Genomic DNA, 15,113 nt, shown 5'->3' on the forward strand with positions numbered 1-15,113 from the left:
ACCAGACCGTCCCACACACAAACACACACAATGTCACTGAATCGAAACACAAATAAAGAGAAATCTAGCGCCAAAACATGACCGTTATTCACCGTTGTCTGAGTTGCTTGTTCAAATCTGACGAGAGAGAGACGCACACTGATCTACAAAAAGTCCTTTTTATTTAGGCTAGCTAAGAAAGCGTATTCAGGGGCTTGCGTCCTTTTACCACTCACTATTTAGGTCAGGAGCCTATAAACACAGACCAAATGAATGTCAGACTGAAACGAGAAAATAAAACAGCACTTTAAAATAAAGAGACACTTTAAAATGAGCCTACGTTGGAGGCCCGTTAGTGCTTGATTCTCCCTTAATGTTGTCCTCCCATCTGACCCATGGAGCTCTTAGGAACCAGCCGAGGTGACCGGGTCCGTTACCTGGACACCCCGAGGAGGGAGCTCCTCCCGGGCCCAGCTTACCTCACTGTAGGACGCTGGCGTCCCCGTCTCCAGGTACAACATGTTGGCGCTGAGGTTGAGCAGTGCTGCCGCTGTTTGCTCCACTGGCTCCAGGATTCTACACCTCTTTTTCCCCAGTTAACTCTAAAAGAGTGTCGTGGAATAGAGATGCAAACGGGACAAGCAGAAGTCTCTATAGGATTCTAAGGGAATGGCCTATATACCGAGGGAGAGAGGGGAGGGGTCTACAGTGCTACCTGGCCTACCTGAGTCCACACCCATCTCCTGAAGAAGCACAGTCTGCTCGTCCTCGTCCTCCCTGCCTCTGCAGAGATCTCCGATGCGTTAAAGCCTTACAGACTGACACACATATTCAACTGGGATATGCTTTTCGCCTAAATCTGAGATGTACCCAAGAAGCACATGTTTAATTCGCAACAGTCTGAGAAGTTGCAAAGGAACATTATCGTGCAGCCATGAGTATTTGTGTGATTAAGACATTCCTATCTTGTTTCATGTGCACCCTGGAGAGATCTACTTGTAACAAATGACTTTTATCTTATCAGAGAGGTTCTAGGTAGAGAAGTTCGTATATCCTAAAGGATATCAAGAAACAAAACACTGAATCTCCAAGGCAGGCCAATTACAGTAAATAACAAACGATTTGCGAAATATAAAAGCTTAAAATTAAAGACGTTTAAGTCCCACTGACAATTAAGGACGAAAGGATTAAAGAGGTGATGACTACAGCTAATCTGGTCCGGCCATCCCCAAGGTAAGGAGTCTGGTTTCTTTGGTAGGTCTGGGAAAACGTCATCTACTTTGGTAGTTAGCATATGAATTAAGCTCTTCGCACCCCCAACACAAGTCCCACTACAGAGGCCCCCAGCAGCACAATACGACTCCTGTAGATAGCTTGTATCTATCAGAGATGATGGTGTAGATCTGTTGTGAAAGCATGCATGTTGTTTAGACAGAGGTAACGCTCTCATTAGCTTCCCCAGAGCTGCCTGTGAGACTTGAAGGGAAAAGTCAGTCAGACAGCACGGAGGCTGTGTCTGCTCCTGAATGAGAACCATCCCCTGAGCCTGAGAACTGAATCAAGGCTTGGGTATGAAGGTAAATGAATCAAGACTTGGGTAATATGAAGATGAATTGGGTCTGATAAAGCATGGAAAAATGCATGAAATGTGAGAGCTGCCACAAAGGGGAGAGCAATTAAACTACTATGTATTTTCAGACAGACAGTCATGTCAGACTCTTCGCTTTGATCCACTGTAGTAGTCTTGAAACTGTCTCTAATTTACATTTTCATTTTCAGTATGACCTAGGTGTTAGGATTAGCTCTGACAAACAGATGAAAATCAGATAAAAATTTCCATAGCACAGTTTTTTTCATGAAACTCTGAAGCCTGGATAACAGTTACAAAAATATACCCACCTTCCTGCAGAGCAGACGAGGCTGCAGAGGCAAACATTAGAGTCAACGCTACGTAGATGAGGAGTGGTTGGTGGCGAGGGGGCAGGCAGGCCAACAGGGTGGGTGTAAAACGGTATGACTGCCCCCAGGGCTAGAGGGGAAACTCTGGCCCCCTGGCCAGCATGCTTTGAAAGCTGTCACTAAACTCAGAACAACTCTGTGACCTGGAGTCACGACTCCAATCAGCGGCCACACCCTGGCCCAGGCCCAGGGGCACCAAGCTTACAGGTCAGCCAGGCTGCAAATGAAACACTTAAAAAGAAAGAGCCCTTCTGAGGGGCGCCAGCAGAACGGTGGCTTCATTCGAGGTCTCACCTCTTTTGAAGGCGATAATTAGCTTAGCTAAACAAACTTCTAATTATGTTAAAACAACATCGGAAGCAGCGCTGAAAAGAGGTTAGGGCGCTCATTGTTATGGTGAGTCCCCACAGGGAAGAGCTTTTAAAACAGACCAGCGGGCATGGGGACAAGCAGACGGCTGTAGGAATACACCTGTATTCGCAGAAACATTCTGTTCAAATCTAAGCACAAATTTCAATGATTGAAACTCAAAGATCTTTTTTTTTTTTTTTTTTAAAGCTGACAAAAAATGCATACCATAGTCATTCCAAGTCAGGGAGCAACCTGAGGTTCAAAAGCAAACTTAATTTGCTGGTGACATATTCCATAATCCTGGTACAATCCTAGATTCCAGTCATTTGTGGAAACCACATGCTATATGAGTAGAAAATAAGTCTGACAACTAGACTACTACATCCACATAATCTATGTAATCAGTCATAAGCATCAGCACTAGTCATAGGTCAAAGTATTTACAGTTGACATTTCGGTCAATAAAGAACAGGGGCTCATTAAAGTTTACTCGCTCAGGTGCCATGGGTGACACCAAAGTACTGAAGCACAAAACCTGACCCACCCAATAATCTCAAATCCCAGCATAGGCTGTGGTGACAGGGGGGTGAAATCCCTTCACTGAGCCCGGCCTCAGGGTGCTTCTGTCTATAATACACTATTATCCGTGAAACAAAATATGTTATTGGTGTGAAACAAAGACTATAAATTCAATTAAATACTACATAATTAAATGTCCCATTTGGCTATTTGGCAAAAGGCTAAGGCCAGTGATTGAGGCTCAAGTTGCATCAAACGTGGTAGGCACGTAACCGCAAACCAAACACATTCTTGATTGCATCGGAAAAGTCAGCTGACGGGCAGTGGAGTTAGCTTAGAGCTGTGAATCACAGTTTGGGATACTACTGGCTGATAAACTATTCAGTCCAACACCAGATATGGCTTTGCTGTGGGAATGTCTAATGTTGAAATGCCCCCTGAGTTGCACGCACCCAATTCATCATCCGCGCCTTGTGAAACACTCTCAGTAGGCACGGCAACACCACCCCCGAACATCTGATCCTGTCTCTCCCTGACTGACTGCATCAAACCTGATACGTACGGTGCCCGGTGTGAGGAGCCCGATCTGTGATCTGGGCATGTACAAATGTGAATGATTGCACATATTTCACCTTTGTGGGGGTGGGGGGGGGGGGGGGAGTATGATTTATGCCAGGTCTGAAGGTAAAAGAGTGCTGAGCTCCAGAGGTGGGCCCGGACCAGAGAGGAAGAGAGGTCTAGTGCTGTCAGGATGTGGGTCAAACTCTGGGGGTCCTGGGGGGCTCCAGACAAAAGAGGCTTTGCTCCGTTTGTCCCTTTGAGAGCCTCTTCCTTAAGTCTGTTGGGATTAGTCCTGGGTATCGTGTGTCAGACTGCGGGTGCACGAGAGACACCTGCCCTGAACACTGAGAGCTTCTGTCGGCGCTGGCCGACGCTAGCCGCGCTACGGAGAAAGGCCACATCTGACACATCCTGGAGTGACACTTCCCCAGCGCCTCAGCACAGTCGCCTGCTACCAAATACTGACAAGGTGCTGTTGAGGTGGACTGTCACGCTCTGTCAACAACACAACATTGGTGTCGTCTTCCGTTCTAGCAGTGTGCATACGTACTGCACTCTCTGTTGAAATGGTCTTAGAGAGTGTGGATTCCCCAAACCAATGTTAGCACTAAAAAGTCAACACCTGCCACTAGTGAACATGATGAGGTAGTCTTTTACAACATAATTGAGGTTGAGATTTCTACATCCTGTTTTGGTCTGCTCTCCTCTAGTATTCAGGCTCAGGTCACCCTGGTCACCCTGGTCCTCTAAACATGCGGTCCTATTTCTACCAAAACTCAGTGAGACAGTGTCCCCAGTTCCTTCTAAGGGGTGTGCCCAGCCCACTTGCCGAGGTATTTCAACTGAACCAGGTGTGCCAGCCAAGAGCAGTGGGGTGGATCTGGGCCTAATACTGTGAGTAGAGCTTCAAAAAGCAGTGGGTCTGAAATAGGGGCAATAGGGGCTTTCCCTCTAGAGTCCCCTTTCTGGCTAATCCTCCAATTCTCCAGATTAGTCTTTTACACACAGGGGGGGGGGGGATCTCTTAACTTAGCTCCATAGATTTAGCCTAGCCTAACAGCTATTCAACTGGACCATGGTAAATCTCACAGTATTTTTTTTCTGTGGGACTGCACCTCCACAAGGCTGATTGCATTTACTGGAGGACCACTGGTGGAACTGGCCAGAGAAAAGAATGTGAATTCAATGAACCTGTCAGCCAAAATATTGGTAGAATTTAGAGGTGATTCCTTTACTAAAAATAAGGAATATGGCAACAAGCCTAATCTGATGCAGTGATTGCATTTCTCTGTGCAGTAAGGTAAATGAGTACCATCCAGGCAGACAGAAAGCTTTGAGAAAATCACACCCAGGCGGTGCAGTAAGCAGTGCAGGTTTATGAGCAATCTCTACTGCCCTCTGCTGGTGTGCAACAGTATTGGTTACTCATGATTGGTTTAAATGCTACGAATGGACACACACATACGGACTGATGGACACACATCACATATAGAAGCGGCTGCACCGCTCAAAAAGATGGACGTCATTCTGAAAGGGCTGCAAAGGCACAACATAAACTGAAATGCCTGAGTAGTAAAAGGAATTGGAGGGAAACTAATTGAGATGCATGGTGGAGTACATCCTTACAATAGCCTCACCCTTTCAGAAAAAAACACCTCTGGAGTGAGCCAAATGAGTACCATTTTCAACTTCAAAAATGTCATCAGCTTTTCTCTGGAAATACTACTGGCTGGATGGGACAAAGCATTTCATGGTGACTTCACGACTGAAGAGATAATCATTGCAATACAGAGAGCAATTTCTTTCTCCAGAAATAATCATTAAACAACAGCTAGAAGCACTTTAGTCCCTTTTTCTGATGAACTCATTTTTCCAAAAATATAGGTTTCCAGTTCAGGTTTTCAAATAAACAGGCTCTCTGCACTGTAACTCATAAGAGGTGTGGTGGAAAAAGAAAGATTCTAAACACAAACATGCAATTAGAGAGCCACTCCCCTGTCGACTTCTACTCTACTCTGGCTACAAACCCTAGCCCATCTCTAAAGAGGACCTCCATCCATCTCCATCTCTCGCCCCTCTCTCCCCCCACTCATCACTGTGTCCGCCACGCTCAGCTGATCACAGCTTTATCTAGGTGTAAAATCAGCTGTTTGGGGTAGGATATAACGTTTCTCCTGCCACTGTTTCTGCCACATTCCTTCATGTTATTCTACCCTCTGCACACCTCTCCTCCTTCTCCTCCTCCCTCCCCCCTCCCCCCCATGTTGAATAGTGCACTGATAGACGCAAGGGGGCAGGGACCTCAGCTAGGGAGGCAGGTGCTGAACTAAATTGCTGCCCTGCAGCAATAGAAAAAAAAATCTGAAGGAAAAAGGAATTTCAGATTAAACATAAAGCCACACAATACAAATAAGTTCCTCAGGGCACTAAACAGCGAGCTGTGCCCTAATGACTCATGGGGGAGGCGCACCTCTGCTGGGGGGAGGGAGGGGGTGTCTAAAGGGAGGGAGATCTTTCCCACCGTGGCCTTTCATCAAAATCACAGTTTGAATGTGGAAAAAACGACCGGAGCATGGTGATTGGCCGGCTGCCACGGCTGCCAGGTCTTGGCCCTGGCGCTGACTGGAGCCTGAACGGCTGGCGTGCTGTGCTGCGCTTCCCGCCCCTCTCTGGTACAGAGGGGAGGAAGGTGGGTGGCGCGGGGGACATTAATCACCACATCAGGAGAGCACAGGTCCCCCTGGGCCAGAGTTACTCAGTGCCTCCAACCCAAGCGCTTCCATACTGCTTCTGGACAGCAGCATTCCTCCGTAGGGAGGGGAGCGCCCACCTCATTTTTCAGAGGCGTCGGCGCTGACTGGGATGTTTCTTCACCTACAGGTCACTGTCAGACACAAAGGGCCTGAGTTGTTGCAGAGCAATGAGCAAACGCAGAAAAAGTTAAAATAAAACAAAACATGGAATACCTAGGCTAGGATAGATAGGAAAGGAACTCAAAAATGATCAGTGATAGCAATTCTTGCTTCATATTTTTGCATTGTTTACATAAACGGATTAATCTCCTCTTTATCATCAATCAATCAATCAATCAAAGCTTTATTTGTATAGCGCATTTCATACCCAGAGGCAACACAATGCGCTTTACAGAGAACAAGGGAGGTGGGCATACGACCCACTCTCTACATATTCCAGAGGGAAGAAAAAAAACAGTAATCACCCGGGGGCCAGATTAGTGAGCTGTAAAAATTCTTCCCTGACCCCTCTCAACAAGGCGATCGAGCAAGCTCCAGGAGTATGTTTGTCTACCGGCTAAGAACATTTATAAAGCAGTACATTACATTAAATTTATGGAAATCAAGACTTTTTTTTCGGTGCCTGCTGCCAGCACCTCTATTCAAAGTTATTACTGGGTTTTAAGGAGTTTGCTAATTGCTCTACACCTTCAAAATAGGGTGTGTCAAAGGCAATCTTGTCATTACCTGGTACTAAGACTAAATATCATCTTAAGCAAAAAGCATCAAAGGAGAGCAGATCAAATGTGTCAGTGCACTTACATGAACTGGGCGGACATCTTGAATATTGTGACTCATTCTGTTTCCATCTTCAGACATGTTAATGTCACAGGGAGACAGTGCAGGGCTTAAATAGCCAAATATCAGTAAGGCACAAGCCACAACTAGACTAGACATATAGTGTAGCCGAGTGCTAATTGCTAGATTAGAATGATGTTAGTCTACCTCAGTCAAAATTGGGGAGGGTTTTTTTTTAGGGGGGGAACCCCGTTGCTGATATCGCACCTCCAGATGCTTCGACATAGTCTACTGCGCCACATCTAATGGGACTCCCCAGTGAAAGCCCCCACTAGCCAAATCTCCAGAGTAATCTTGTGAAAATAGCAATTCAACAGTTGTAAGCCACATATGTGCCAGTCAGTACAGCCCAGTTTTAGTGGCTTAAGTGACACCTAGTGGGTCTTCAAAGGCCACAACCCCAGGGCTACCAGCTTTGACCAACTGGCGTTAGATTTCGCTAACATACACACACGCACTGCAATAATAGGCTGATCACTGCTATTTTAGCGTGATATAAGAGGCCAGAAGAGTCTCACAGCAGATGCGTAGTAAAGGGCCATCCAGACAGGATGCGATGTGAGCTGCACTCCTAGTTGAACTTAGAGCAGCACAAGCCGTTGGAAATAATGGGTTTCAGAGCACAGTGGTGCCGTTGTCATGTCCTGCCAGAGTGGCCGTTGAGGGTCGCTAACGATGCCTCCCAAGCCCGACACCGTGAACTGTTGTCAGTACTCACAGTGGGAGGTTCCTCGGGCCCATGCATGGTGAAGCAGTCCATGCTGATCTGGATGGTGTTGGCTGCAGGCCCCTCCACTGGGCTGTTGGAGAAGTTGAGCTCGATGGGCTGGACCGAGTGAAAAGGAGACCTGAAACCCAGCGGTGGATAATTAGAGTACATTATACAAATTGTATTAGCCTGCACCCGCAATAGATCTCACATCAGCGAAGGCCTGGATAGGATCTCGGACAGTTTGAGCTAGGCGAGACCTGTATCGGCAGAACACTTTCTAACAACGGACCAAAACAAGCTTGGATATTTTTCAAGCTAGTAGCCGGCAGTTTTGACAGCGACGTTACTCGTCACGGATCAAGGCGAGTGAAATTAAATTAATAAGGGATACTGTTCGTGTCTCTTGACTGTGTGCGCTGGAATTCACACTCACTGGTCCAGCATCTCAAGCAGCTGGTTGAACACATCTTGGCTGAGGATGTCTGTGGTCTGCGCCGACTGGTTCTGAGACATAGATGCGAGGAATGAGCTCTCGGTCCAGGACAGACGGGAAGAAGGGTCCCTGAGTCTGCAGAATGAGAGAGAGAGAGAGTGGCAACACTTATGAACTCCACTGTCAATTATCATTACTGGGTCAATTAGTACGTAGTCTACACTGAAAGGAGGTGTAAATGTCTAAATGGTGGATTTTGAGAGCTATTCATGTAAAAAGAAAAGGAGGGAGGAGATTCCACTTTCAGGAAACAAATTGTAAAACAGTTCCATTGTTATGAAGCAAAGCCACATCAGGCAGTATTTTGTAACTATTCAACATAACAGTGATTATATGCCATTCAGACAGAGGCCCCTGTGACCTGCTCCTTTGAAACACAACACCAGCCCAGCGCCGGGCGTCCTATTGTTCCTGCTGAAGTGGCGCACGCTGTCGTCTGAGCCGACAGCACTGGAATTCCCCCCCCGTCTATACGATAGCACTGCTGTGATTCGCTACTCCTGGTATGTGTACAGCTGGACGGGGGCTTGATGGGGGGCGGGCTGCAAGAGGGGGTAAGGGTGGTGTGTGTGTGTGTGTGTGGGGGGGGGGGGGGGGGGGGCGGGACTGGGGGGGACTCGGGGGGCATAATCTGAAGCTGGCACTATTTAAGGCTTTGGAATTCCCCTACACTCTGTATGGGTTATGATATTAATACCTGACTTTCTAACACAGGCATTTCTAATGAAGCAAATAATTTGAGAAGGGCTATCATGAGCAGGACCTGGTCCCACTGTGTGCCAGGTGTGCGGTAAGGAAACTCAACCCCAGATGGAAGAGAATCCACAGGGGTGCCTACATGCCTGATTAATTGCTGAACATAAAAAAGTGTTCTTGATTTCAGCAAGTGTACATTGGTTACGTACTTATATACTGTCTTTTGACTGATTGGCAGGTTACAACAAGCTTGCTATAGGCCTAACGTAGCATTATAAAGGTCCATCTTTGCTCACAGCTTTTGACATTCTACTCTCGACAATTTGGAGTAAGCACCTTCCTAGAAGCCTGTTATTATGGCATGCTAGAGATGTCTGGCTCATTCTCTTTTCCTATAATAGGCTCAGCCTACTTCCATGAACATATTCCAGTCATGGTTTGCTGTGTTCACAGGTAATCAAGATGAGTTCTCAGAAGAAGCAGGTATTGGCCAATCCTCTCTCAGCAAGACAGAGGTGTGGTGCAGCACAGGGCGAACGCTCGAGTTGCATTACTAGGAAAACACTGCACTGCCAAGCCCGTCATAGAGCGTCTTTCAACCCTACATGTACTTTAAGCTCCAAAAAATGTTGTGATTAACCACAGAGTGAGATGTGTAGATGCCAAACCCCGGCAGGTCAGATTATCACTCACCATCTACTATATACAATCCCCCAATATTTCCACTTACTTTTGTGTAGGCTACACAAGACATCTAAATCCTGTTGTATTTCACAGAACACGCATGACGCAGGAGAGCATTTAGTGTTACAGATTAAATGGGTAAATGGCTGGCTAACAAAGTGTGTTATAGCCTACCATGTTGAACTAAAGGGTTACAGCTGCTTTACACTTTATTACAGGACCTGGGATAGACCTCAGGATTCAGGGTCAAGGGAACCACACAAGCCTAAGAACCAGCTAGCCTACAGAATTAGCTATAGACTATAACAGTAACTCTAGTCCTAAATAAATAGCAGGACTGTCCTGTAGTTAAAGACTTAAACCTCATTGCTAGCGGCACTCTAGGCCTGTATCCAAGGCATCACTACTACCTATGGTTATCTAGCCAGCTAGTAGCCTAGTTCAGATTCAGATTCAGATGTAAATGGTAATTGTAGTGTACAATGTACAGTGAAATGTTGCTGCCATTCCATGATGTGCTTTAAAGATTTCAAATATTTTCAAATAAATATTTTACAAATTACATAATTCAAATTACACAAAGCTATACAAGTAAAGGTACCAGCATTGGTGGATTATGTAGCCTATAAATACAAATATAAATAAACCCGGGGGATAAACACTGTATAGCACATGGATGAAGGACATTTGAAGCCTTGTGCATGACGTTAGACGGTGGAAAAGGCCAATGTTAGCTAACATTTATTGGCTGCACCATGGGCTCTGGTTAACAGCTAATTAGCTATTACTACTACCCGTCATAGCATGGTAACCAATTAGACCATAATGAAAGTTGCAATTGCCTACCTCTACAATTACGTCGCTAACGTTAGCTATTTGAGGCCAAAGCGATATATCCATGGGCCAAAGTCTCGTGAAAGAGGAGGGGAGGCTCAATCCCGATCATCACATTTTGAGCACGGTGCGTGCAGCGTGCGCGGTCCTTTCTAGCCTGACGCCAGATGTTTGTGAGCTCGCGAGATCGGACGAGAAGCTCGGTTGGGCTACGAGTCTGCCTCAGGGATGTATGGTCTGCTACCTCCGCCAACTCGCTGAATGTTTTTTATTTTTATTTTTTATTTTTTTGAGGCTTCCCCCTCAAAAAAAATAAAAACATGTTTTTGCCCATTTCGACAGGTGGGCAGCTAGTTAAATCAATTACTTTTGGTCAATAGGCTAGTATTTCCAATTAAACGTAGGCTAATGCATTTTTATTAATTTCATTTAATTATTTGGGGGTAAATACATATTTGGATGCTGCAGAATCCCCACTACTCGTGGTTATACCGTAACTAGTTGTAAATGTAGCCTATGCTATTGCTGCACTTTACATTTCCACCCAATGAGAACATGAGTGTAATCTCGAGCCTTGGCAGGTGCTGTGGCCTCTTAGGTCACAGATTGTGGACATGTTGTGTATGTACTACCAGGCCAGAGGCTGACAGCCTGGTATAATGACATCATAAGCCTGGGATGGGGGGCATAGATCTGATAGCCTAGGGAGGGATGTTAGGACTGAACAGGGGAAAGGTGGGCGTAGTGAATAATTTAACCCAACAAATCTGCCAGAAACTCAACCCATCAGCTAGGAGCAATATCATGATCCCACAAAAGGTTCAGCAATCACACTGTTAGGCATCCAAGGTTTATGTGTGCCAGTAAGCATTTACAACGGGAGAAATGACTGCAGCTTTATGATTTTTGATTGTGGTGGTGTGGCAGGAGATAAAATAGCAGTTGACTTATTATAATGAATATGACACACAGGCACACTGAGATTCTAGGTATAAAATCTACCAGAAGGCAGAGATGGACTGCTGGGATGATAGTTGAAATAAAGGTGTGAGATCCATGGGGGTAGGGGTACTTCATATGCTACAGCTTTGTTTATGGGGCAAGGCACAGGCAATAATGTTGTCGTATCTCAATTTAAATTCACTTCACACTAGATTATCCTCTTTCTGAAGCAAATACACTTCTTTCTTTTTTTTTCTTTTTTTAAAATAAAATAAAAGGTAAAACATTTTGGTTACCTCCCTTGGAAGGATCCAGACATTTCTGTTTTTAACAGACAGTAAGCCAGCAGTCAGGACCAGGGTAGTTGATCCCAGGTCTGTTGTTAGCTTGTTGTAGGGTGTCTGGTTACCTCCAGAGTTATTTAGTTAGCCTGAGGGGAAGGCTGTTCAGCATCCACCTAAAGACAGAGACGGCCTCTGCAGACGGGGCCGGGCCAGAGGTCAGCTCTAAACAGGGGCGGCCATTGTCCCCTGCCAGGTTGGACACACCGACCGATGAAAATGCAATCAAAACAAACAGCCCAGCCGATCGGGGGCCTTCTCCACTTCTCCAGTGTCTTCATTAATCACCTGTTCAAAGACCTAAGCCCTTTTCCCTCTCATCTGTCAACCCTGGCTGGAAGGGGGACATGACTGCTCCACAAAAGAGAGACCCCAAGGTTTCTCCTCCCTTTAGACCCATTATTGTGGGGAAAGGGTCTGAAATCAAGTGGCAGTGCTGTAAAAAAAAAAAAAAAAAAGAAGTCCTTTAGGGGTTGACTCAATGACTACTCAATGTTACCTGGGTGTGAAAGTTACCATGTGTGTCTCTGTGGACATTATTAGATGGTCAACATTTATCTATCTATCTATCTATCTATCTATCTATCTATCTATCTATCTATCTATCTATCTATCTATCTATCTATCTATCTATCTATCTATCTATCTATCTATCTATCTATCTAATCAATATATCTACATGTATCCATGGTCCGTGCGTTATGAAATAATATTTGAATATTTGAATTCATGAATATGACACCCTAACAAAATTAGTCAACTGTTCAACCAGCCAGATATAAAGAATGGCATACTCATTGATGCTGCATAGCAGTTTTTTTTCCCCTGTTTCTTTTATTTTGATAAAGAATAATTTTCTTACGTCAAAATAATTTTCAGAACTAATTGAGTGATTTTTACCAGCTCATAAATGAGATATAAATCATGTTGACCAATTGAAAGACAAACATATGATTTTTGACAAAGCGTTTACGTCACTTCAACCTATCTCTGCTCAAAGTATTGTTTGCATATCAGATTACTGTTGTATTTAAGTTCAATGAGTACACCTTTCAAACCATTTTCTACAGCCAAAGCCCTTTCTATAACCTTCACTAGTGATTCTTAACACACCCCAGACAGAGTCTGTGTTTGCTAACCATGTCAAAGACATAGGGCAAAGGTCACAATCTCCTTTGTTCACTTGTCAATTATGACCCTCTGCTTACCGTTATTGCTCTCCTGGCTTCTCCCCACTAGAGCTCATTTTCACAGTGTGCACAGAAAACAAGGGCAAAATCTTCACCGTAGTCAAGTTTATTCTGTTTCTTTATTTAGAACCTATAGTATGCCCAAATGTCCCCCCTTCTGGGCATCATTCAAGTTCTATCTATCTATCTATCTATCTATCTATCTATCTATCTATCTATCTATCTATCTATCTATCTATCTATCTATCTATCTATCTATCTATCTGTCTGTCTGTCTGTCTGTCTGTCTGTCTGTCTGTCTGTCTGTCTGTCTGTCTGTCTGTCTGTCTGTCTGTCTGTCTGTCTGTCGGTCTGTCTGTCTGTCGGTCTGGTACATTCCATGATCAAAACATCAAATCTGAAAACGGTGTTCCCCTGTGAAAAGACCACACTTGGTCAGTAGATTTCTTACTCTATATATTCTTTGTGCGGCTCGCCACATAAAATAACATGCCAGGCTATAGAGAAGAATAACACAAGCTTATCAAGTCCTGGCTCCAAAAAGTAATTAAAAAAAGACTGAAGCGAATAAAAAGTTATATCGTCCTCTACACAGAAAAAATGCAAAACTATGAAATTATAATTAAAGATTTTATGCAGTGGCTGTTTTTCCAATGGTTAAACAGTGAGGTTTTAGATATTATACAACAGAAGTCACAGTACATTTTTGGATCAACCTGCCAGCAAGCTAAGCTATCATCATAAAGAATGCCTTATTTGAATCCCTTTGAATAGTCTATCACTAAATCCAAAATACAGAATAGTCTATCACTAAATCAAAAATATAGAATAGAGAGGTTAGGTAGATACAATGCCCCACTATGGACAGGCACACCACACTATTAATACAGACCTATCTAGAGACTTTATAGTACAGTAGGGAAAAGCAGTAGTTCAGGGGGAGAAGGTTTCATGTGTCCATCTGTCACTCTAGACCCTTTACACATGCATTGTTGCCATAAGGACGCCACACCTATAAATATCAGGCCAGGCTAGCAGCTGAAGCTCCAGACACAACTGTTCTCAGGTCTGCTTGCACCTCCAAACACCCTGGCTGTAACCCTGTGGGCCTGGGCCAACATCGCTACTGCCACTGGCCGGCTGACTGCCCCCCTCCCGTCTAGATCTCCATTTATACATGGAAGACCGCACAGTGAATAAGGCTGAAGGGATCTTGAGGAGACACACAGCTGCCAAATGACTCTCACATAAAATATCCATGTCTTATGCTTTCATTATCTATTTCATTATGTTCATGAATAGAGATACTTGGTGATCCGAGAACCTTGGAGAATATGCATGTCCAATGTACAAAGTTCAACTGGCGCCATGCAGTTACTAATAGTAAAAGGGCAGAACGCTGTTAAGACACACTCACACACGAGCCTTCACAGCCTGTACTCACCGATGAAAGGGAAGTTCTGGGCAACACTGCACAGCTGTGTAAGGAGAATTCATGCTGTAAAGCTGAGGTTCTCTTCGTTGAACTCTTCAAGCCTATCAGTAGGTCACATAAGCACATGTATCGATGCGTTCACATGCATTAGATGAATAAACACTTATATAGGCGTAAATGTAAATAAATATTACAAACACAAACACAGAATCTGATTAAAGTGCTGGAGGGTCAAGTGCACAGGAGTGGAGAAAGTTTGAAGGATGTTTAGATTATAGGTATTTTTTCCTGGGCTACCCAGCGAAGAGGCGGGGCTTATGCCCACCACTCTGACCAATCCCCAACAGCAGCTGGCCAGGGTATCACTCTCCCTGAGTTGCTAGGATATAGATATCAAGCAACACTCTTTACCCCTTCAACCCAGCCAGCCCCCCCCAACCAGCTCCCTTAGAAGTCTGTCTCCCCACCGTCCTGAAAAGCTCATCCCTGCGCCATTTGTTCCCGCGCCTTCCTCCGATATGTCCACCCAGATTCCCCGGAGGTTAAGATGGCATGTCTGTTGCATCACACCGTCTACTCCAGCTCCACTGGCATCGGCCCGGCGGGGACCACATTGCCACACATATGCCCGCGACGGTCAACCCTGTCTCCCCTGTTGATTCAGCAAAAGCCCGGCGATTACTCGGTCAAACCAGGCAGAGCCTGGCACCCAGCCTGGCCTGGTCCACACAACCCAGACCAAAACCTGGCACCTGAATCGATGGGAGGAAGTGAAACACGAGGTTCATATCTACAGCATCCTCCCTGTGATTCACGCCAGCCTTGAG

At 45.1% G+C, this 15,113-nt stretch overlaps 1 protein-coding gene across 6 annotated transcripts in view; it reads right to left on the reverse strand.

Annotated features, from left to right (window-relative positions):
- Window positions 1-14,348, reverse strand: part of tp63 (tumor protein p63) — a gene marked incomplete at both ends in the record, with an annotated part of 38,019 nt that extends 23,671 nt beyond the window's left edge. For 3 of the 6 annotated variants that reach the window (XM_084445140.1, XM_084445139.1, XM_084445138.1), the window contains 3 exons: window positions 7,678-7,807; window positions 8,105-8,239; window positions 14,296-14,348. In XM_084445140.1, the coding sequence (XP_084301266.1) occupies window positions 7,678-7,807; window positions 8,105-8,239; window positions 14,296-14,348 (318 nt within the window). Of the gene's footprint in view, window positions 1-458; window positions 501-7,677; window positions 7,808-8,104; window positions 8,240-14,295 lie in introns of those variants that run through there. The other 3 variants (XM_084445143.1, XM_084445141.1, XM_084445142.1) reach the window with 1 other exon arrangement.
- Between the last annotated feature and the right edge of the window lie 765 nt (window positions 14,349-15,113).

Source organism: Borostomias antarcticus, assembly GCF_949987555.1.
Source record: "Borostomias antarcticus genome assembly, chromosome: 10".
Lineage (NCBI taxonomy): Eukaryota > Metazoa > Chordata > Actinopteri > Stomiiformes > Stomiidae > Borostomias > Borostomias antarcticus.